Source organism: Mirounga leonina, unplaced genomic scaffold (genome assembly GCF_011800145.1).
Source record: "Mirounga leonina isolate KUSES-001 unplaced genomic scaffold, KU_Mleo_1.0 Mir_53, whole genome shotgun sequence".
In the NCBI taxonomy this organism is placed as follows: domain Eukaryota; kingdom Metazoa; phylum Chordata; class Mammalia; order Carnivora; family Phocidae; genus Mirounga; species Mirounga leonina.
The window spans coordinates 6,326,156-6,351,065 of NW_023270807.1; the positions used below are offsets into that span (position 1 = coordinate 6,326,156).

At 45.5% G+C, this 24,910-nt stretch overlaps 1 protein-coding gene across 2 annotated transcripts in view; it reads right to left on the minus strand.

Moving 5' to 3' along the window:
• The window catches only part of KIF6 (kinesin family member 6), a 440,006-nt gene that overhangs the window by 31,012 nt on the left and 384,084 nt on the right, over positions 1-24,910 (minus strand). For both annotated transcript variants that reach the window (XM_034991249.1, XM_034991248.1), the window contains exon 16: positions 12,307-12,357. In XM_034991249.1, the coding sequence (XP_034847140.1) occupies positions 12,307-12,357 (51 nt within the window). The remainder of the gene's footprint in view (positions 1-12,306; positions 12,358-24,910) is intronic.

Genomic DNA, 24,910 nt, shown 5'->3' on the forward strand with positions numbered 1-24,910 from the left:
CTTCTCCCTCCCTTAAAGATCTTGAGGGGGTTTGAAGACCACTCAGAAAGATTGGTTAGAATCCTCGGGAATCCGTGTATGCGTGTGGGGTGTATGTCGTGTGTGTGTGTGTGTGCACAGTGGACAGAAATCTGATTCCCATTCAAGAACTCTCTAGCAGGGCATGGGCTGAAGTGCTGGGAGCAAGACCAGAGTGTTCGCCGCCGTGCTCCTGTGGAAACAATGTGGGGTGTACCTACTCCCATCATGGCTGATTTCAAGCTGCCAACATGATGTTCCTGAATTCGGAGCTGGGAAGAGATGCACATGGTCAGCTCTCACGAGCCAGTATGAGCTGGCTCTGCATGCCACTTACTCCCTCTAGAACACACTTAAAACTCAGATCCTTTTTTTCAGTGCAAAAAACTCAGATCCTTTTTTAATAGGGCCAGCCAGAAGGGCAATGGGACCTAAGTAGAAAGAAACTTGGCAGTGGACCACAGGATGCCTGTGGGCTGAGCCCTGCACCTATCTATTTTTCTCCCCTAAGTCCCCCCTCCACCACCTTCTACTCTTCTGCTACTTGCCCTGGGAGGCTGGCTGGTGGAACAGTGGGCTTCCTTACCCCTTGCCTTCTGTCTGGGCTCAGCCAACGGTGAGCATGGGCAAGTGACTGGAGGCGCAGGAGGGGAGAGGGGCTGAGGTGCCATGAGCTGGATGCACTGCTTGACTGAAGGTCATAGCTCCTATCAGATGGCCTGAGTCTTTCTGCACAGCCCTTTCTGTCTTCAGGTTCAGGTAACTGCTCACTCTTCTTGCCCCCTCAGGTCTAGGGGCAGCAATGCTTCCTACCCTGCTGTTGTTACAACCTCTGCATTTCCCTGAATTCTGCTAACACCTTTATAAATAGGCTTGTATTCAACTCTCTTTACAATACTTAATTTGAATTTTTTTTTTTTTTTTTTTTTTTTTTTAGAGAGAGCGCAAGTAGGGGAAAGGGACAGAAGAAGAGAATATTAAGCCGGCTCCGCTTCAGCACAGAGCCCTATGTGGGCTTGATCTCATGACTCTGAGCTAAAATCAAGGGTCAGATGCCTAACGGACTGAGCCACCCAGGCGCCTCACCTAATTTGATTATTGATTTCAGTAATCTGCTTTGTGTTTGGAACCCAGAAAGGCTCAAAGTGGGTAAGCAATTGTCCAATAAGATACATTCCATCAGATCAAGGGACCTCCAGGAACTCATGAAAGTACCCCAAGTGAGGAAGAGTCACTTGAAACATCTGCGGGGCCCAAAGAGCACAAAGCCATGTTACAAAGTACCAGTCAAAGTAACATCTTTACCAACTGCCTTTCCTCCTTCTCTCCAACTCCTTCTTGGAGTCAGGGGAAATTGAGCTCAGCAGACTGAGGGAGGAAGTGTCTTAGAAAGAGAAGGAGCTGATTGTATTCCTTTCCTCCAGGTGGTTAGCCTTAGCTGGGGAAAAGGAGAGAAGTCTTAGCTTTGAGTGAAATTTGAATTGTTGAGACTGTAGTTACAATATAAAATGACCAATGTTTTTTGGTTCTTGTTTGTTTTGTTTGTAATTAACAATGAGGGAGCAACTGAGTTACTGAGCTGTCCAATTTCCATCCAGTGCAGAGGTCGAACTATCCCTACTGCAAGGACTTAGAGATGGTGGAAGAACAAAAGGGGGTCTTACAAGCACCTCCCCTGCATTGCTCAGTATGTCCGGCAACCCTCTTTAGCTACTAAGTCCCTCCTAGAGGACACAAGGCACCCAGGAAAGGAAATGAGAAGTGGTAAATTTTTTGTTCCCATCTTTAAGTGAAATGTTCCTGACACAAACAGTAGTGAGGAAATGAAAGTTAATCAGAATTGAATTGGGATTTGGTTTTTACGACCACTGCTATCATGGGGATTCCACTTAACAGTAATTTTTGTTTGATCTCTGAACCCTTGGAGTGTAATCCTTCATCGAGTTCTGGAAATTATTATAAACCATTTCAAACATAAAAAAGTTTAGAGAGTGATATAAATAACACCCACATACCGCCTCCGTATTTTGAAAAATTCCATAGTACGCCATAGGTGCTTCGAGTGTGTGCATGTGTGTTTGAATGAGAATATTGCAGAGCTGGGGGAGGCCTGCTTAGTACCCACCCCCAACCACTATCCCTGCCCCCCAAAGATAACACTGTCCTGATGGTGCTGTAGACCTTCCCTTCTTGCTGGCACACTCTGACCCTGTATCTCTAATATCCCTTAAAATTACTTCATTACTTAGCTATTTCTTGACCTAAGAGGAGGTGGCAGAGGGGTTCTGTTTGTAAGTATTTGTTGGACTGTACATCTGTACATATGTTGTATGCATTTTTCTGTACTTATGTTATCTTGCACCATAACACAAAGCTCCCACTCCCCTCCCCCGATACACAATATCAGCAGTTTTACAATTTACATAAATGGCATCACTCCACATATATCCTTCAGCAATTTTCTTTCTTGCAACCATCATTGTGTTTCTGAGATTTATTCATATTGCTACATGTAGTTCTAGTTTATTCATCTTTAATTCTCTATGGTGTTCCACTATATGAATATGAATTATATGAATATATCAGATGATATGAATATATCATAGCTGTAGCTCATTTATCTACCTGCCTACTGAGGGGAACTTTGGGTTATCTTCTGTTCTTGTTTTTGTTTGTTTTTTGGCTGTTCGCCATGATAAAAACAATGCTGGTTTCCTGTTGGTAGGTCTTCCCCAAACTCATGATCAACTTCTTTGGGGAAATGAGCTTTTGGGGAAATGAGTCTTACCCAGCTCCATTACTATGCAACAGAATTGTTCCTAGGGAACACTAATACCTTTCCTGGGCTGGGACTTGCCAAGCACAAATGGTGATTTTGTCACTTGTGCCAGCTAGAGGGTCCGGCCACCATACATTTTACCTTACCAGATGACATCAAGAGGTTAGAATTTTGTCTTCTATATATGTGACTGGTTATATGTTTATTATATGTTATATATGTTGTATATGTTTGTTATATATTCTATATTTGGATATGATTGTATGTTTGCTTGCATAACCCCAAAATTCATATGTTGAAATTGAGTCCCCCGTGGGATGGTATTTACAGATGAGGCCTTTGGAAGGTAATTAGGTCATGGGGGTGGAGCCCTCATGAAGGGGATTAGTGCCCTTATAAAAAGAGGTCAAAGAGCTTGCTCACCCCTGTTCTGCTGTGTGAGGACACAATGAGAAGCTGGCAGTCTGTGACCCAGAGGAAGGTCTTTACTAGAACCACCATGCCGTCACCCTAATTTCCGGCTACCACCCTCTGGAACTGTGAAAAAATAAATTCCTGTTGTTTATCACGCACCTAGTCTATGGTACTTTGTTATAGCAGCCCCAACTGACTAGGACATTGGTCAAATGCTTAATTCATTCAAAGTAGCATACATGGTTCCCGCACATTTGCATGATGAATAAAATGGCCCTGGCAACTGGTAAAAGGACCATCTTGAACCAGTGCTCAGTGGAAGAGATAGTGACTGGATTTTTGCAAGGTAGAGTGATCAGTGGTGCCTATGAGCACATGTGGGTAGAGGGATGTGGTGAATGCAGAAATGTGGCGACCTCCACCAGTTAAGCCAACTGCTGCTGTTGGCCCAGAGCTGTGGTAGGCTCTGCAGCAGGGGGCTGTGTCTGTGGCCTGGGCCTCTGGTTGTCTGGTTCCTGGCACTCAGAGATAGGTTCCATGTTGATTTGCTGAGCATATACTCTGTCCTTGACTCCATCACACACACACTTCACCCAGTACTCAGACCAGCCCTGGGAGCAGATATTCTTCTCTTAGGGACAAGGAAATGGAAATTCAGGAAGGTTGGTGGACAAAGGTCACATGACTAGCAAAGGGTAGAGGCATGATTCAAGCAGGGCCCTCCTGATTCCAAGGCAAGTGTCTTTTTACTAAACCACAGCTGCTGTTCAAGGCTGGCACCAGGGCTGATGCCCAGAGCCTCCTTCTGTTCTCCAGAATGGCTAGTGAGGAAGTCTGGAACTACCCAAAGGGACTGGAGCCTTGGCAATTGGGAACTCGGCAAGGAAATTGGGTGGGGACTCCTCACCCACAGACTCCATCTTGAGCCTGGGAATCTGGCCCAATTTGGCCTCATGTCACAGAAGCTGGCCCTATAGTCACAAGCAACTGTGGATTAGAATTGACTCAGGTGGAGAGAATTTATTACTGGTCTTACAGAGCCACCTGCGTCCTTCTGGAACCAACTGAGACGACATCTTAGCCTTTGGGGTGGCTGCTTCCTTTACATCCTGCCTTACTCCAGGGGTTCGCATTTTGATCATTCCTTTCTGAGAGGATGAAGGCACCTCTAATCCAAGCCCTCACACGTCTCCCCACCAAGGCTATGTTTCTTGCATGTCTTAAGGAGGTCTGCATTCACAAAGAGGTAAAATCATGACACCTGAGGGTGAGAAGTGTTAGATTCATTTGTTCATTCAATAGGCAACCAGCAAACTCCAGCCTCAGTTTCAGGATGTGCTGGGCACAGGATATCACTTGGTCCGACCACCTCATTTTACAAATGTTGGAGCCTAGGCACAGAACAAACCTTTATGGAGGACCTACTGCGTGCCAATCCCTGTGCTCAGTGTTGGGGAAATAAAGATCTCTGTACAGTGGGGGAAATGGATAAAAGACTGAATAATTATCACACAATGTGATAAGTCCTATCACAGAGGTACAAGCGGAATTCTGTGTGAGTCCAGAGGAAACTCAGATAGTTCTGGGGAGGGGACCTCGGAATCTGCCTCTGGAAATGTCTTAGAGCCGCAAAGTCTGAAGGAAGATGTGTTAAAAGCTGCAGAACCTTTTCTTCAAACAAAGGCTTCACGGCAAAAAGAGAAATAGAAGTTGCTTTGGTTGAATCAGGGTGGGCAAAAATCCTGGGGCCCTGCCGCTTGCACCCTGGCTCTCCTCCCCCTCGCCTCATGCTCCCTAAGAACACTTAGGTCCCAGAGAACCCATTCTGAAAACTACTGAGCTAGAGAATGCAGGAAGGTCCCCTCCAGTTCCATCCCAATCAGTGGTTCCTCCCCATAGCCTGGACTTCATGGTTTCACGTTCTGACTGGATCATATGAGGTGCTCAGTGAAGTCTGATAAATAAATGGATGACATCTGACCTTTTGCTTTCTCTCAAGTTTGTTATCCCCAGGAGCAGAATTCCAAAAAAGCAGTTCCAGATTCAGTCTTAAACAACAGTTTGGAGAGGCAGAGGGATGGCAGAGGCCTCGGTCTAGAGAGCAGCAGGGATGGCTCAAGAGGCCACTGAAGGAATTCTGTTCTGGAGAAGAGAGCCCCTTGGCAGACTCTAAGCTGGGACAACGCAGTAGAATAGGCAGCCTCTGGCCTCAGTGGCTCTCCCAACTCTCCTCAGGGCACCTGCTGGGGACGTGGAGCTGTCACTGCCCTATTTTCAGGGTCAGGGAGCACACACCACCCAGGGGCAATCCAAGGGTCCACGAGGCACTGCAACCACAATAGACTGTTCTTGGGGGCTTCTTTTGTTCAAAGGATTTCTGCTCCTGGGGTGGTGAGAGGGGTGGGGGAGGGGAGAGGAAGACTAGTATTCAAGAGGCTAGTATTGGGGGTGGGGGGAATCTCAGGATACCATTTGGAACCTGCCAATGTCATGCTCACGGATTTTTATTTATTAATCATTATTATTTTTATCTTCTGTAACAGTATATTAAAAAACATGCCTACACATAGAAGCAATGGAACGTTCCAGGAGGTTATGTTTTCACAGAAGTTGGGTCAAGGGATAAATGCAGAGAAAGGTGTGGTATTATCCAACATGGACAGCTTGTGTGGGGCACATCTGTGAGCTTCTCAAGGGCTGTGATCTCCCCACTTCCATCTACCATAGAACAAAAGAATGGACTGACCACCTACCCACAAGGGGCCAGGCCAGTCTTCAGGGCAAGTGATCAGTGTGCAGCAACCTGGGGCAGCATCATATCTCAGCGGGTGATGTCAGCAGCAGATTTACTCAGACAGCCAGACGTCCCAGAGGCCCTCCCTGAGTTTGGGCTGGAAGCATGTGTGCCCAGAGGAACAGTCCAGAGCAGGGCAAGTGGGCAAGGGGCTGGGGGTGGGGTGGTACAGATTATTTACTCATCAGTCAGAAATGCTGAAGAATTGGAATGACTGCTTGGGGGCTTTCTTTTCTTAAAAGGCCTCTTTGACCAAAGCTTCCTTGCTCAAAAATGTTCAGTGGCTCAACTGCCCATAAGATAAATGCTCAGATTCAAGGCTTTCAGTGAAACTGGCCCAACTCACCATTTTAGATTTTCCCTCCACTACTTCAAATAACTCCCCAAGAAAGTCCTCTCCCTCTACCCTCCACATACAAAAACACACACCCCACACAAAACATACACACACCCCACACAACCACACATACATATACACCCCACACATACCACACACACACACACACACACACACACACCACACCCTCCACATGACAACTATCTCCCCACTCTGTTCCGAACCTCATGGTTCGGTGTAGGCCTGTGGCCTTGGTGACAACTGCCAGGGGCCACTCCCTCTGGTAAGTTCCCAAAGCTCTCATGGCCTGTCCCTCTCACCTGACACATTTCACATACGGCTAGTGCCACGTGTCTCAAATCTGAATCACAGGCATTTGGTAGAGTTTTGACTGTGGGCAGAAAAAGAGCTTGTCCCTGATCAAATATTGCTCAAAAGAGACACTTAAGAGAGAGGCCATAGACCACATTCCTGCGGCTAGCTTCTCCTGGTTTTATTCCTGCTCTGTTGCAACCATCAGAAAGCAGAATACCTGCAGCAGATTACCTCGGCCGCTCCTATAAATGTTTTCAATGAGTTATGCTTTAATGTCAGGCCTCTTGCTTTTGTTGAGGGTCGATATAAGAATCATCTGGTGGAACAACATTTTGGTATCTTTTGTAAGACTGCTGTTGAAGACCTCGTTCACTGTGTCACTCAATGTCTTTTAATAAGAATCTGCACAATAAATTCTGGGTTGTGTTTCATTCCAGGAAGAAATTCTATTTCTGCAGATAAATTAGTTAGAATGCTTCCTGTTGTCAGAAAATGAAAACTACATAACTCTGGGTGCTTTGCGTTTTGCTTAGTGGCTAGATAAGCGAGAGTAAAATTTATTGCCACTGTGTTGTGATCGGCTCAGCTGTGGGGTCCAAAAGCACTTACTCCTTCTACTTCTTTTAAATGGACTTATTTTATGTTCAAATGTCCCATTATACTTTTGCAAGATGTGTGAGTCTGGAAGTCATCTGGGGAAGCATTGATTTGGCCTATTTATTGCCCATGCTGGGTGCGAGGGGTACAAAGATTATTCGACGCACCCAGCTTTCCAGGAGCTCACATTTCAGCGTGGAGAATACAGCTCTGAAAAATACACATTACAAAATAAGGTTGGTGCCTTCCAGAGGTGTGTGAGGCTGGAGGACAAAGCAGGCTTGGGGAGAAGGGGCCAGGCAAGGCTTCATGACAGAGGCCAAGGCTGAATCCGTTTGGGGCTACGGTGGGAAGAGGGTAGTGAATAGGATAGTATGTGTAACTAAATCCAAAATTAGATAAAGAGTTACCTTTTTATGTGTATTTCCCCTTACGATGGCTAGAGTAGAAACCCTTTGAGGGCAGGCATCAGATCTCTGTCCCTCTGTGAACTCCACGATGCCCTGCACAGGGCTGAGGGTGACATGGTGTGGTGGTTACCACATGGGCTCTGGACATGCGTGTCTGTTCACATCCCTGAGCTGAGCAAAGTTAGGCAGGTTCACTTAACCCCTTTGGGATTTAACTGTAAAGTGAGGGTAACAGTAGAGAGAGCCTGAGCTCTCTCTAATAATAATATATAAGAATATATAATTATATATATAATTATATATATAATGACTATATAATAATAATATATAATAATGCCAGGCACACGCCAAGTTCTCAAGGAACATTTGCTGATCAGCCTCATCTGCATTACGGACAATGTTATACCATTCAGGGCAGCTTAGTACAATAAAGTGGGAAAACCACACGCAACTAAATGCAGCAAAGCAATTTCAACCCAACCAGCTGAATCTAGTTCAATTAATATCAGTTCCAAATGATGCCTGATTAAAAATAGCATTGTTTTCTTGTTTCCTGAAATGATATGTGGGAGTAGGCTCTCCTCTAAGACAAGAGGAACATTTGTTTGTTGATGATATTCATAGAACTGATCATTGATGTTTCTCTTAAAGGACCCAAGACTCTGGCTGTTATATTGAGGGCACACCCCGGGCCCTATGCTTCTCCTGCCCCACGTCTGTCTACCCTGGTTTCCCTGTCCACTCACTTTCTAAAGGGCCAGGTTTCCCTGGGTAGGCAGTAAATGAAGGAAGAAGCATCATCTAGATATTCAGACAGGAAGAGAAGTCTTTCTAAGAACACATACATGCACAAAACTGGTGCTTATCTGGATGGCCATGCGGTGGTGACAAATGTTGAACCACCAGCTCTCTGGGGGAAAAAAGCGCCCCAATTTATAATAAAATTTGTCAATTTCCGTGCCGTAACTAGTCCCACGAGGCTGGTTTGAAGCTGCCGGGGTGACGTCCCTGCATGTGGAGTTGGGAAGAGATGCACAGTAGTGCAACCTAAGACAGCATTTCCATGATAAAGACACAGTAGTAGCAGATAATCCCAAGAGCAGAGATAATAGTAAAACGTAGTAAATTACAGATGGTCCCCAACTTACGATGGTTCAACTGAGGATTTTTTGGCTTTCGGATGGTGCAAAAGTGATGCCCACTTAAGGGAACTCTACTTTGAATTTTGAGTTTTTATATTTTCTCAGGCTAGCGAAAGGAAGCATGCCAGGCTTTTGTGACGCTGGGCAGTGGCAGGGGCACAGCTCCCGGGCTGCGATGTGAACAACTGATACACTCAACCGCCCTGTACCCATACAGCCACTCTGTTTTTCACTTTCAGGACAGAATTCAATCCATTACAGGAGCTACTCAACACTCTATTAAGAATGGGCTTTGGGTTAGGTGATTTTGCCCACTGTAGGCTACTGTAAGTGTTGTGAGCATGTTTAAAGTAGGCTAGGCTAAGCTAGATGTATTGTAGGTTAAGTGTATTAAATGCATTTTTGACGATATTTTCAACTGATGATGGGGTTATCAGGATGTAACCCCACTGTAAGTCAAGGAAGATCTGTAATTAGAAAGTGATAACTATTGAGTATTTGTTGCCTTTGTATTTTAATATAATTTAATAGTGAGTTTCTATAATTTTTTAAAATTTATTTGAGAGAGAGAGAAAGTGCGTGTGCAGGTGCAGGTGCAGGATGGGGGGAGGGGCAGAAGGAGAGGGAGAGAGAGAATCTTAAGCACACTCCTCGCTGAGCGCAGGGCCCTACACAGGGCTTGATCCCACGACCTTGAGATCATGACCTGAGCTGAAATCAAGAGTTGGATGCTTAACTGACTGAGCCACCCAGGCGCCTCTCTTTAATTTTTTTTTTAAGATTTTATTTATTTATTTGACAGAGAGACACAGTGAGAGAGGGAACACAAGCAGGGGGAGTGGGAGAGGGAGAAGCAGGCTTCCCGCAGAGCAGGGAACCCGATGCGGGGCTCGATCCCAGGACCCTGGGATCATGACCTGAGCTGAAGGCAGATGCTTGATGACTGAGCCACCCAGGTGCCCCTCTAATTTACTTTTTAACAACAGCTGTGTCTTACCATGGCTCTCCAAATTTCTGAAATGGTAATGGTCGCTCTTGCGATGGGTACAGAGCTGGCTCCAGCCCATCACCGGATCTACAGTGTCTTCCACATGGCATCCCTCATGTTGCCATTAAATCTTTGCTCCGCTGAGATACAAGATTGCTTTTACACACATTTTCTTAGGCATACACCCACTCATACATACACAGACATATTCTTACGCAAAATAAGTGAGAAAACCTCTCCTGCTCAGCCTTGCTCATTACCCCCTCCCCTCTTCCCCCCAGAACAACCAACCAACCTGACCTACACTTTCATGGAAACCTCAGAACATGGAGGCAAAAGAAAGAAACAATACCAGAAGGGAATACTTAAAATGGAGGGAGAGTAGACAGGAGACAAAGGAAGGAGAAAAGAGAGTGAGGAGGGCAAGAGCAGAAGTCGTCATCCCCTATTCCTCCCCTGGAAGCCCCAAGTACAGGGCATCAGGGTATACTGAGCACTAAATACACCAAGCTGCTTTGGGTCTCCCCGGAACCCTGGGTCCTAGCCCTCGGCCCCAACTCTGGCCTGAGTGGCGAGGGTGAAGGCAGGAAACGGCTCTATAAACAATGTGTTGCAATAAGGGGTTTCTCCCCATGAGAAGAACTCTGAAATGTGGTCCCCAGGGGACTTGTGAGCACTGGCTGTTCCAAAGCTCTGTCAGACAAGCTCCTGAGAAGTCTGGACTAAAAACATGGCATTTAAGCTCAAAATGGCAGCTGGGAGATGTTAACACTTCTTTTCTAATTGGGATAGTGCGCTTTTAAAATAAATAGGTATTTCAAATGCTCTTGATTAGACTTCCATCCAGAGTGTTTTCCATTTGAAGCCTGCTGATTACTTCAGGCAAAGCTGGGCCCTGTTGAACCTGACACCTGCTGTAATTCAGGAGAAGGCTCCCAGAGAGATGAGCAAGAGGAATTATGGAGAAGACATGCAGCTCTTTCCCACAGGCCCAGGACTGTCTGGGATGGGGGTGTCGGAGAGGATGGAGCATCTCTTGCCCTGAAAACCTCAGGAATTGACCAGTGTTTTCCAGTCATTTTTTCTAGTCACTCAGCCTCGTGAAGACTGGAGAATAGACCAGATGGCAGCCCTCAGCTGCAGGGCCCAGTGGCAGTCCTTAGGGATGACTCCCCACCCAGTGACCTATTTGCGAGTCCGAGGCTCACCTTGGCACAGCTGCCCCACAGAGGCCCTTGAGACCCTTCCTAGCCCAGCCCTATGGATCGGGGCCCCGGGGGGAGTCCTGGCTGCTTCTTGGAGAAGCACTCAGGAGCATCTCAGCCCTGACTCCCTGCCTGCATCTCTGGTGATGGGAGGGCAGGCCCAGCACGTTGACCTGACCTCTCAGTGCCAGGGTCCATGGAGGGAAGCTCAAGTTCTGGTCAGGGTGCCTCAGGCTTCCTCCTTCCTTGTTTCGGATGCAACCAGTGGCTATGTGATATGATCATTTAACTGAAACTAAACAACCCGCCTTCCTAATAATCCAAATTATTGGGGTTCATGGGTCATCCCTATGACACTGGGGGTCTCCTCCATCTCCTCTCTAGATGTCCTGGGTGCTGGACTTCTCTGATTTCAGGTGGTTCCAGGGGCCAGGGCATCTCAAGTGGAACCCTTCATTTGAATACATGAATTGCTTATTTCATCGCCTTAAGTGCTTGGCCAGCTGGAGAGGAAACAAGGGGGTCGTGCCCCAGATACCGGCTCCACCAGGCTTTCTGGGAGCTGAACTCTCCTCCCAGGTGACTTCTTTGGGTCCCATATGAAAAGGGGGCATTTTCTGCAGCTGTCCACTGCTTAAAAGGTGCCAAGTTTCCCTTAGCATATCACTGTGTCGGTTAGTGTTTGCATTATTAATGTGTTAAGTGAGCCCATCATTGTTGGCAGTGAATGGCATGGGGGCTAAGAGCACCACGTGTGGACTCAGAGACCTGGCTTCACATCCTAGTTTCAATGATTCCTAGCCATGTAACCCTGGGCAAGTCATTAAATTGCCCTCATCCCAAAAAATGCACTTACTTCTGAGGACACTCACAAGGCAGAAAGGAGACCAAGCACACACAGCAGTGCACAGGGGTGGTTCAGAAAACAGTCGCTGTCTTCATCACTCATGGTTGTTGTTAGGATTCATTAGTAGTAGCTCTGGAAAGCTCAGAGTAGAGCTCTGAGAAGCTGGGACCTAGGGGTGAACTTGGGTTGGGGTGTGGGGTGGAAAGGTCAGGAGATGAGGCAGCAGCTAGGAAGGTGGGGTGCCAGTCTGGACAACTGGGAGCAAGCATGCAGGACGGGGGTAACTTGTCCCAGAGAGCAGAGAGGAGGAGCATCCAGAGGAAGCTGCACTGACAGCAAACCTTGCCTTCCTTAACCTTCTTGAGGGTTCTAGATGGATTATCTGTTAGCTGGGTTTAGGTTTCCAAGACCACACAGCTTGTATTACCTTCACCTTCCTGCATCTTCACTTCGTACCCACCTAGAGCTACCTGCTGCATATGCCGCTGGGTGATTTCTTCCTTCAGGCGACCTGTCAAAGACACAAAGGAAAACCACTAGTGAGTTTCCTGCAGGCTGGAGGAAGACTTTACCTCAGAAGCAGGTTGCAAGCAAAAAAAACCCCAAAACACAACAAAAACAAGGTAGAGGAAGGAAGATAAAAGTGGGCATAGCTTCCAAGAAGAGCCCTCCAGGCAATGGGTGGTGTTGGAAGAACAGGCTGGCTGGCATGCTGGCATCTTGGCACATCAATGTAAATACACATTTCACCTTTGGGTTTAGTTACCTTAGTCTGTCACTTGTAACCTTTGTTAGGGCCCTAGTCTCTTCAATCTATCTGTCTATTATTAATGGAAGGAGAGGCAGTATTGGATCTTATAATAATTTACAGGGCCACTTTTAAATCTACTTTTATTCTTTTAAGCTGTATGAAACTGTGTCAAGGAAAAAAATGGTTTTAGTTAAGGATAACCTTAATATGAACACAGCAGTTGATCATTTACTATGAAACATATATTATTTATTCTAGGTTGCATTAATAAAGGTATAGTGTGTAGTTGAAGGAAGGTGATGGTGGTGAACTCTGCATATGTACGCTGTAGTGGTCAGACCACAGTTGGCATTTGTTCTGGGAGTTACTCTTCATAAGGAATGTTAGTAAAATAGAAAATATTTATAGAAAATGGTGAGGGATCTAAAACCATGCCATATGAGAAATATTTGAGGTGATCTGAGATGTTTAGATGGAGAAGGAAAGACTTGGAGGGAGAAGAGGCTCAGAGATAATCACTGTCTTTAAAAATCTGAACGTTGTCGGTGTGCCTGGGTTGCTCAGTTGGTTAAGCATCTGCCTTTGACTCAGGTCATGATCCTGGGGTGCTGGGATCAAGCCCTCATCAGGCTCCCTACTTAGCGGGGAGTTTGCTTCCCCTCTCCCTCTGCCCCCCCACCCCACTCATGCTTTCTTTCTCTCTCTCAAATAAATAAATAAAATCTTTTAAAAAAATTAAAAAAAAATCCAAACGTTGTCATTTGGATGAGAGAACAGATTTATCTTGGTCCTCTCCCTGAGGGCAGAAGTCATGTTGAATAAAGACAGACTAGGGGCTCAATAAGAGGGAAGAAACAGTTCACAATGAAGACTGTCTCAACATGGATTAAGTTGTCTCAACCTGGACTACATTTCCCGGCAGAGCAGTGAGTCCTTTCCTGACAGTGTTTGAGAAGAGGCTGGGTGATAGTCTTCGGGGTGTGAGAGCGAGAACTCCTGCCCTGGGGAGGACTTGGGGTGAAGTGACCTCCAGTGTTCCTCTATCTCTACTATACTTCCATGATTTCATGCTGGAAGGAGGGGTGAAGCACCCCACCCCCTGGCTTTGTTCATATCCAAGGGCTCAGCACACTTGTTAAAATGTCATTGCTGTCTGCATCACGTGTCCCATTCACGAGATGTGACCGGGCCCCTGGGGAGCCCGAGAGAGCCTGGGAACTTCACCGCTCCCTTGTCTAATGTATTCCTTTCTTTACATAAAGTACATTTGACACCTCAAAGGCGATAGCTGAACTGAGTTTTTGAAAGATGAGTAGACAATGAAGCAGTCACAGGAGACCCCGTCACTCACAGAAAGTTCTAGGGCATCTCTATAGAATGCTATGACTGGGAGGGATGGCAGAAGTCATTCACTTTAACGTCCCGCCCCATTCAGGAGTCCCTGCTACTTGTATGACTTGCATGTATCCAGGCTGTTCCACTGATTAAGTTGTATAAACAGTAACTCCTGATGTGATGTTGACACTTGCTTCCCTTAACTTCCAGGTTTGGACCTGGTCGGTTCTCTGGAACAGCATAGGAGAAGGATCCTCTCTCATTGGCAGTGAGGATCTGAGTATGCCATGTCTCCACCTGGACTTGTCCTCTCTGGGTTAAATGTCACCAGTTCCTTCAGCTCCTGCCAGAGCGCCAGTCTGCGCCTTGCCTTCCATGTGTCCCCACGGGAGAGGACTACGCGCAGAGAGGAAGCCAGGGATTGGGCATAAGCAGTGGGAAACCCTAATTTCAAGTGGGGAAGGGTAAGAATTTAGGGAATGTGTTGGGCGGGGGGAGAGGTGGAGAAGTGGAAATCTTGCCCAAGGGTGAGAATTGGACCAGCCTGGCACCTGTGCCTCCTTCCGGTTGAGACGGGGTGGGGACTTGCTCCTTTGGAGGACACACTGGGCTTTGCATTCCTCCTTGGGAAACCGTCTCCCAACGAGACTCCCGACAGCTTGTCTCCCTGACCATGGGCCTCCCCAACGAGAGGTCTCCTCACCTACATGCCTCCCACCCTCATGCCTCACCCCCATAGGTGTTCAGTCTCGCATGGCATGATTTCCCCTGCTCCCAGCAGAATGACAGACCGGGGTCCCTTCTCCAAACCCCGGGGAAGCAGGGTTAGATTCTCCACGGCCCCCAGCCTGGGAAGAGCTGCTCATGTAAATAAAGAGGGGAATTTGCCCCCAGGACTGCCAGTTCTATAGACTCCACAAGCAGAAATACCTACTCCCAGAACAATGAACCATCCTGAGGGGACCGCAGGTGGGTCTTTATAATGCTCATATTGAAAGAGGTAGGTTTAATGTGTGTATGGATGTTCAGTTTGGGTGACTTGGCTAACGTTGACTACCACATGGCGATTTTTGTTTCTGAGATGTTCCCAAACAAGCATCTAAAAATAGCCTTATAGCTGATACCTAATTGCATTTTCTAACAGAGTCATTTTTCATGTGAAGATAACGGTCTCTGCAATCGGCTGGATCTTGCAGTTCCACAGGTTTTGGCAAAAGAAGTTGAGGGGGAAAGCAGAATTCACTCAGCATGTGACTTGCTGTCATTAGCATGGTGATAAATTTGCTGGTTTTGGCCTGGGTTCCTGGACACATCCCCATCCTGAGGTATGGAAAAGAGATGAAACGGAAACAGAGAACTCCGAGCCTGAGGCAGGAGATGGTCAGGGAGGGCAGCTGGGGCGTGGAGGGATGGGGGAGGCTCCACTTGTAGGTGAATGGTGGTAATTAGTAATTCTGTCTCCAGTAACTTACAATAGTGCATGCCAGAAACACCCTCTCTCCCTTTCTGATTCATTGATAGCCAGAATGGGGGTGTTAGTAGGGGGCGGAGGGGTACTTGGAACCTGCAACCACCCCTGGGGAGCTCCAGTGGAGACGCATGACCTTCCTAATCGCCACATGTGGGGTGGTGTGGCATAGAGTTTTTCTGTACCAAGTAGTTCATATGACAAATATTATCATCATGCAGAAGCAACACTTATTTTTTTACAATGATAGTCTTTTGGATAAAACAATTTTCCTCAAGCTTCACATTTTATTTTGCATGCCTGGCAGTTTGGAGTTGTTCACCAAGGGAAAGCTGCTTAGCTGATCCAGAGCAGAGTGCTTCACTTTTGACCCCCGCCCCCCGGCAGAATATGGCCATCTGCAGCCTGCTTGCGCAACTTCTGTGATGCGGTGCCTTACTGAGGATGCTGACATCACGACCAGGGAGTAAATATTTCTCGCTCATGCACTGTATGTTGAGCACCATGTTAAGTGCTAGGCTAGAATATACAGACTATTTAAGAAGTCTCTTCTAGTTCAAGAAAGCTAGCCTGATACAGGGGACCACAAACAGGGTGCCGGCATATTCTTCCTTTTAAGAGCTGGACCCATGACAGACCTTGCTCTTCCCTCATGGATGGTTTGTGTTCCTGTTGAGCCTGGGTTGGGCTCTTCAACACAGCACTTTGGGCAGCTATAACCATTCACTGGGAGTTGACCTCGAGATGAAGCAAACCTCTTTGCCATTTTGGTTAAACTAGAAGATAATTACAGACTTGTAGGTCTACAGATTTTAAGTTCAAATCCCAACTCTGCTACTTCTAGTAGGGCAGGTTACTTAACATTTCTGAGCCTCCATTTTATCCTTTGAAAAATGGGTCATAGTAAAATAACTGGGATAATATCCATTTTACCATCTCTCAAGACGTTTGGGAGGATAAGAGATAACATGTCAACGTATGTGACACACCAGACTAGTTTAAGGCATGAAGGCACTTTCAGACATATGGAAAGGATACTATATTCAGAAGATGACAGGTCTGAAGGACGAGTGGTTAAATGTCAAATCAATGGTAGACTTAAGCTTAGAGGAGGAAAGGTGGGTTATCGGCATTAGGAAAGGCATCATCACTAATGGTGAGCCTTGGGTGGATTCTGAAGGGAGCAGAGGTGTTAAGGTGAGGGTGGGGAAGACACTGCAGTCAACGATGATGGTGGGGGCAACAATGGTGGACAAGGCCAGGGTGGGGATTGGAAGGGAGGGCTTGAATGGAGCAGTAGGGCTGGGAAAGACTAGAGTCTAGGGTCCAGGGTCATTACTAAGGGCTCTGGACCCCAGTGAAAATCTGTTCTTCTATTTGACTCTATTACTATAGCATTTCAGTAAAATCAAATTAAAGTAAACTTCAGTAGCAGGATTGAGGTGTGGGGAGAGGCGATACACAGAATTGTATCGCCTGCTTGAGGGGCCTCTTTGAAGGGAGAGCCTAGTTAGTGGGTCTGAATTCAGAGTGTGGATTTCAGCTGTGACGTGGGATGCCAGTTTCTTTGTACTCTAACACAGAGGACTGTGATTACCGAAAGGTTAGACTCCTCAAAGACGGTTTGTAAGGCTATTTGTAAAATTAATGGGCCCAGCATAAATTATGTGTGTAATGCTTAGATGAATTTCCAACAAACAGGAGTATGTAAATCCTTTGAAGTCTTAAGATCAGGCATATTCATCTCCTCCTTGCTAATATCTCTTTCATCAGGTTGTATCTAAACTTGTTTGGGTAATTTGAAAATCGATTGAGGCAGGACCTACCTCTTCCCACCATAGCAATGGTGAATAAAATAAAACAAGAGAATATTAAGGAGACTTTGCTAAATTAGCTTTCAAGACAGATTTCTGAAGACCTGAAGTGGGACAGAAATGAAGACTGGTCAGGGGAGCCCAAGTTTTCAGCTGGCAGGGCTCTAGGTCAGGAAGCAGGAAGGTGACTAAAAGTGCACCATGCAAGCAAGACACGGTCTGAAGCTGCAGGGTGGGGTGAGAGGCCCCTGCCACCCCACCTGTGACTGAAGGGGGACTGAGGAAAAAAAGTGCTGCTAGATGTTGCCAAGGGCTATGGTTCATGTCCTACTATAAGCCCAAGGAGGAAGAAGGTTTCACACGCAGCTACTCTCAGTTGCCACACCAAGCTGCCCCCTGAGGCTCTGCCCAGATGGGCCACATCCCAATATGGCCATGGAGCAGTCACTCCATTGTCTTTCAGATGGGGGGCCTGGAGGGTCTGCCAGATAGAGAGGGATGAGCAGAAACGGACAGAGGGAAAGAGAAAGGAATAAAATGTGTTTCATTAAAAATGGACCTGGCCACAAAAATGCCAAAATGTATGACTAAACCTAATGCTAAAAAAAGATAGTAAAATTAATAGCTAGAACATGAATTCATTAGAGACGAAAGTAATTTTTTTGATAGACAGAGACATTTATTGATGCAGACTCACAAAGGGTTGAATTAGTCTTATTCTTTAGTTAACAGCACATTATTCTTGTCAGTATGGATAAAGCCCTGCATGTATGTGTGAGTGTGTGTGTGTGTGTGTGTGTGTGTTTATCCCCATGCCTTATGCCCCATCTCTACTTCCCCTTCCCTTATGCCTATACTAGGTGGCCCTTCTGATTGGTTTGATATATACTCTTTTATCACATATATTCTTACATTTCATGTTAAAGTTTTCTGTGCAATTTTTAAGCGATGAAAGAAATACTGTGCTACAGATTGCATTCTGTTTCCTATTTCCTTGCTAGCACTGTGTTTTTGACATCTATCCATTTTGCTGCATGTGCATCTAGTCCTCAGTTTCTAACTATTGCATACATTGCATAGTGTGTACCCCAACCTTTTACTCCCCTTCCCGGAGGGTAGGACAACTGGATAGCTTCCCACTCCCATTAACACTAGTAGCGCTGTGACGGCCATGCTGGAACATGAAGTCTTACAGGTCTGTGAGAGAAGCCCCTGCTGGGTCTCAGCAGATCTGTATTAATTTGAGGTGCTGCCTCCATAATGACTGTACCACTCTAGGCTCCCGAGACAGACTTAAAGTAAGTATGATGAGAATACTCAGAGAGATTAATGACGGCTTACATTTTCTTTAAAAGGAATAAGAAATCATAGAGCAACTAGGTATGAATAAGAATGAAACAAGAATAATAGGTGGATAGGAAAGATGCTTTGAAATGAAAAATAGAGTCATTGACACAAATAACCAAGAACAATAGAGGGAATAAGGGAATAAACCCCAGACTGGATGTATTTTTTAAAAAGATATTTATTTATTTATTTACTTAGAGCTCTAGTGGGGGGAGGGGCAGAGGGAAAGAGGGGAGAGAATCTCAAGCAGGCACCATGCTGAGCACGGAGCCCTATGCAGGGCTCCATCTCACGACCCTGAGATCATGATCTGAGCTGAAATGAAGAGTTGGATGCTTAACAGACTGAGCCACCCAGACGCCCCTAGACTGGACATATTTTAAAGGTGAATTAGTGATTGGAAAGATACTATGGAAAAAGTCACCCCACACCCACCTCAAACGTGGAACAGAGAGCAAGACAGAAAATGGGAAAAGGCAGTTAGAAGTCCCAGAAGGGAGACTGACAGGCTTCATTACATGTCTGACAAGAGTTCTAGAAGAAAGGGGGGGGCACCTGGGTGGCTCAGTCGGTTATGCATCTGCCTTTGGCTTAGGTCATGATCTCAGGGTCCTGGGATCTAGCCTGGAGTTGGGCTTCCCTGCTCAGTGGGGAGTCTGCTTCTCCCTCTCCCTCTGACCTCCACTTGTTCTTGCTCTCTCTCATTCAAATAAATAAATAAATGAATAAATATTAGGAAAAAAAAGATTTCTAGAAGAAAGGAAGTAGGCATGCTGAAGAAGCAGTATTGGAGAAGACGGCAGGCATGCTTTTCCAGAAAGATGTAAGCCATTGGGTTGCAAGTGCACTCTGAGCACGCAGCAGTACAAAGAAAGACAAATCCACACCTGGACATGTTGCAGTGGACAACTGCAGATCTTCAGGGAAGAAGAGCCCCTGTCCCTAGCTGCCAGGCGACCTGTAACAGAACTCCTTAGACAGCAGCCCACATCTCAGCCATAGCAATGGGTGCTGGGACAATGTAGGAAAGTAACTGTCAACCTGAATTTTATACCTAGTCCAACTTTCATTCATAAATGAGGGCACAATAAAGACATTTTCTGTCATAAGAGGACTAAGAGCATTTACCACCCACAGATTACCACTCCCCAGAAAGGGGTCAATTGAGATGTTCAGTATATGGATGTTCAGTATATGGACTCTGGAGCCAGGTGCCCTAATTTGCCGACCAGCTGGGCTACCTACTGTGCACCATTGTGCAAGCTAGTGAATGGCCCTGCACCTCAGTTTCTCATCTACGAAACAGGGTTAGTACTAGTATCTGCTGTGAGGACTGAATTAGGTCACCTATGTAACATGCTTAGAAGAATGCCTGGGATATAAGAACCATATAAGTGTAAAAAGTTATTATCATGATCAGCAAGAAGAAAAATTAACACAGAGAAATATGTAGGAAAAGGAACAGTGATGAGCATAAAAAGGAGTAAGAATACTTAACTACTGACCATAAAAACTCTGTGTGTGTGTGTGTGTGTGTATGAAAACTAAAACTTGAAGCCATAATAACAAGATAGAGATAAGATGAGGGGATGTTCAGGCTACAGCCCTGGAGGTGGGTGGGTAGAGGGTATATTTGCAATAACTACAGACATTGTTATAGTTACTTTTAAACTCTAGAAGAATAAATACATACTATAACAACCAAATCAATAGAGGATCAGAAAAAAGGCAGCGGGGAGGACTGCAGGGAAATAATGTCAAAATTTTAATAATTCAGTAGAGCAGGAAAGGAGAAAAAGGAAGCAAAGAAGACAATGGGGAAAAAGGGGCGTAAATGATCCTGTGTTTGATCAAACAATGACAAGAGCCTTATATACGTGTGTATAAAACTATGTGTGTGCATGGCACACACACACATCTATACGGCCATATGAACATGGAGGTAATTTTATTTTTAATTAATTAATTCATTAATTAATTTTTAAGAGAGAGTGTACAAGGTGGGGGTTGAGGCAGAGGGAGAGAGTGAATCTTAAGCAGGCTCCACACTCAGCGTGGAGCCTGCTCGGGGCTCGATCTCACGATCCTGAGATCATGACCTGAGCCGAAATCAAGAGTCAGGTGCTCAGTGGGACACTTAGCCTACCGAGGCACCCAGGCCCCCCTGAGCATGGAGTATTGTGACTGGATCCCCATAAAGCTGTTACGATGAGTTAACTGAGGGTGGAGGATGAATTGGGTCGGAGAGATAGAAACCAAGCGAGATAAAAAAAAAATGGTACAAATGATTTATGATTTATGTAGAAGTCTATTTATGTATATTTATAGAAAGAAGTTAAAATTTAAAAACCACTGCAATTTGCTTCTTTGAGAGGGAATGGGATGTTCCTACAGCATGCTGACAATTGTGCTTGGGTACCGGCCACACAGTGACAATCATCTGTCCTGTGTGTCGACTGAAAATGGCCACGGTCTGAGTCCCATTGCCAGGGCTGGGGGCGATGAGGAGTTCCAGCTTATTGTAAGAACTCTGTTAGTGCTCAGGACCATGTGCAAGGAAGGAGAGGGTGAGAGGTGGAGGGTCAGAGGAAGCCCAGAATAGTGGCAGCAACCCAAGGGATTTCCACCAGCTTGGGCTGGGGGAGGCCCCTGAGAAAACTTCAGCCCTCTCTGGGAGAGGGAGGATGGGTCCTTTCATGGATTCCCCAAAGAGAAAGGTTCAGTGACAGGACACTGAGTGGGAGACCAAGAATGGTCTAAATGTCGGGCAAATGTTTTTAAGCCTTCTCATTCCAACATGACATTTCAATTCTCCAGATTTCAAGACTTTTCTTCCACTTGGTAACATTATTAAGTCACAGAGGGAAAAAAAAAAAAAGCAGCTCATTCTTAATATCAATAATTTCAAGAAAAACACATTGTAACTTGCCTTGATTTTCCCCCACCGGGATTTTCTCAAGAGCACCCATCACCTTGGCCCTATCTTGCAGAGGAGGATGTGCCCCATAATTGATGAGGATTTCAGCTCAGTATGAAAACACCAGACAGCAGTCTGGGCTTCAAGACAGCGCCTTTCTTATCATCAGGACAGTACATGATGATCACATTTTGGGAGAATGCTCTCATTTATAAAAAATGACCAAATTATACCATGTCTGGGAGACCTGATTCTTTTCCTGTGGGATATTCATTCTGGTTACCCAGGTAATCATAATAATCATATGAGATTAGCACATTCTATCTGAAGCTTAGGCATTTGGCTATTGTATCCACTTAATTAAGCTAAGGAGCTTATTGATATCACTATTCCAGTATGTGATAATATTCCATAAACATACTCAGAGAATTAAGTAAATAAGCACATTTGTTAAAAGCTCAAATAAATGTGCAAGTAGGTAAGCAGAAGGAAAATTTTTCAGCTCAGCAACCAGCATGAATTGTTAAGTACTAAACATCTCAGGGAGCTGAGGGCTCATGATTGTGTTGGCTTCCATTCAAAAGATATTACTTTAGATGCTTGGAAGTTTTTATCTCAGCAAGGGAAGGATCTAACCAGCTCTCAAGACCTGCCCTGGAGGCGTAGCTATAGATCACAATCCATCTTTCCATTTGAAGATGTGGCTCTGGTTGCCAAGGCTGCTGCTATCTGGGGCAAGGGGAGGGTCCATGTAGCATGGCCTCTGACTTCCATCCCGAAGCTACAGAGGTAGCCCACGGGACATGCCCAGGGGGTACCTGGGCACATTCAAGCCTCCTCTGCTCCACTGTGGGTGGGGCAGGTATTTCCTACTTCTTCCCAGTGCCCCCAGCTCACACGGGAGGCTAGTTTGTATAAGCCCCTCATTAACTGTGGATGTAGGGAGCAGGGCTCGTTTAGGGATATAAAGTAAACCCCAGGCACTAAGGTGTTTGATTTGGCAAGCATATTTAGTTTTTAGATAAATTAAAACATGAAAACTTTTTTTTTTTTTTTACAAATGTGGGACCCCACATACTAAACCTATGCCTTCTGATCATTACTCACCCTCAAATTCACTATTACTTTCATTAGTAACCAGGTTTTTCATATTCCTTTATATAGTCAAAGATGACTGATTTCTGTAATTGGAAGTAAACGACTTTTTTTTTTTTAAGATTTTTATTTATTTATTTGCAAGAGAGAGAATGAGAGACAGAGAGCATGAGAGGGAGGAGGGTCAGAGGGAGAAGCAGACTCCCTGCTGAGCAGGGAGCCCGATGCGGGACTCGATCCCGGGACTCCAGGATCATGACCTGAGCCGAAGGCAGTCGCTTAATCAACTGAGCCACCCAGGCGCCCCAGTAAATGACTTTTTAATAAGCTTGCTTGAAATGCTGGTGGTAATAGTCATGGTTTCAGAGCCTGGGATGATTCCTACCCTCATCCTTTTGTTTTTCTTCCAGAAAATAGCACCAGAGCTCTTCCTCTTTTTGTTTCTGTTATGGCTAAATATTCTCAAAGAAGTGAGGGGAAGAAAGAGAGAGGCAGAGACTCGCCCACCATTTTGCAGAGGATGCCTTACAGAAAGGACATGGTTCAGGGAGAATATATTTTCCCCTCCTTGAACTTGAGCTCTGCCTACATGAGATGCCAGTGTGCATGGCCCTATTTCTGTAGGGATTTCTATCCCAGCTGCACATTTGGGGGATAAGTGGAGAAGAAGGAAACCGAGGGAGTTAGGACCAGAGAAAGGAAGAAAGCAGACAGCAAAACTGGAAGGGAGGTTTTTGCAGTGAAGCTTTGGGAGAGATGAAGGAAGTTGAAGGGGGAAGTCCACCCAACCTGAGAATTGCCTTCTTCACTCATCAGAAGGGGCGAGGAGGGGGGCTAGGGAGTTGGAATGTATGTAAGCAGGATCAGTAGCACAGGTTTTGGTGCTGTGTCTCTGGGGAGTCACTGCTCCAAGTGATAAAGGCAGGCAGGGAACACTCGGAAGAAAAACAGACACGGAGAAGGAATTGCCATAATACGCAAAGATAAAAATAACTTACAAGCTTCATGTTGAAACTTCTGGGGATAGAGATCCTGAAAAAATGTCAGCGTATTAAGGAATGATAAGTGGAAGTTAAATATACACAACCCATAATGACAAGTTGAAGATAAATTAGATGCTATTATATGTTCTTTAGTGTCTTGGCTTTAGTGTTTTGTTTTGGTGAATATACTAATATTTGTAGGGTCTTTCATAAGTTTGCTTGCAAACTCCATCTTGTTTTTCATATAAAGGCTTACTCCTTAATTATGGCTTTTCTTATCACAGGGATGTTCCGAACCCTCATGGCTAGGGATGGATGGACACTGCACTCTAAAAATCAGAGGACAGGACAGTGTATATCCCAGGGTCCAACAATTGTTGAGAACTTTCATTTCAGCAGAAGCTGTTTTCTGTTCAGCTCATGGAGTGTATTGGTCATTAGCTGCCCCAGGGGACTAAGAGGGGCCAGGACAGCAGACCTTCACATTCTTTGAACTTGGGGAGGTTAAAATTTTCAGAATTAGGAGCAGCTTCTGCCTCCTATGGGAGAGTCTAGATATCATCTTCAAAGCAAACAGTGCTGTTTGAGATAATCTAATCATTTAATGCACCATTCGAGGTCCCTATATATAAGGCTAAGCTCCACTATTCTTGGGGAAGCTCTAAAAAATGAGATAACCCAAATGCAGGTGTTTCAGGGTAAGAGTTAGGTGCTCTATGTTCAGAAATACACTGGATGTGTGTTTCTTTAGCAGAATTATGTGTCCACACAGCTAGAGAATTTTTTCCCCCCTAAATCTCAATGTAGATTGTCATATGCCTTAAAAGTACTGTTTGTGCTTAGACTGTGTGATGGCTAATTTTATGGGTCAACTTGGCTGGGGTATGGTGTCCAGATGTTTGGTCAAACACCAGTGTAGATGTTGCTTTTAGATGTGATTAACATTTATATCAGCAGAGTTTGAGTAAAGCCGACTACTCTCCATAATGTGGATGGGCCTCATCCAAGCTTTAAGAGAAAAAAGACCGAGGTTCTCTGAGGAAGAAGTAATTCCAGAATGCCTTGGGACTTCACTTGCAAATGAATGGCATCTCTCATTTAGGTGCCGAATAGTGATCATAAGAACAGGGAAAAGACATGACTGGTATTTAGTGAGCAGAATCTGGTCCTGTGCAGTAAAGACCTGCCCTTCTCAACAGGCCAATGGCACTCCCATTGAGAAATGTATGGTGAGGAGCTGGTCACTGGGTGCAGCCCAGTGGGACTAGCCCCTTGTTTTGTCCTTTAAGACTGAATAGCCCAGAAGTGGGGAAAACAAAGTGCCATGAACTATTTGTCAGGACTCTGAGTCCAG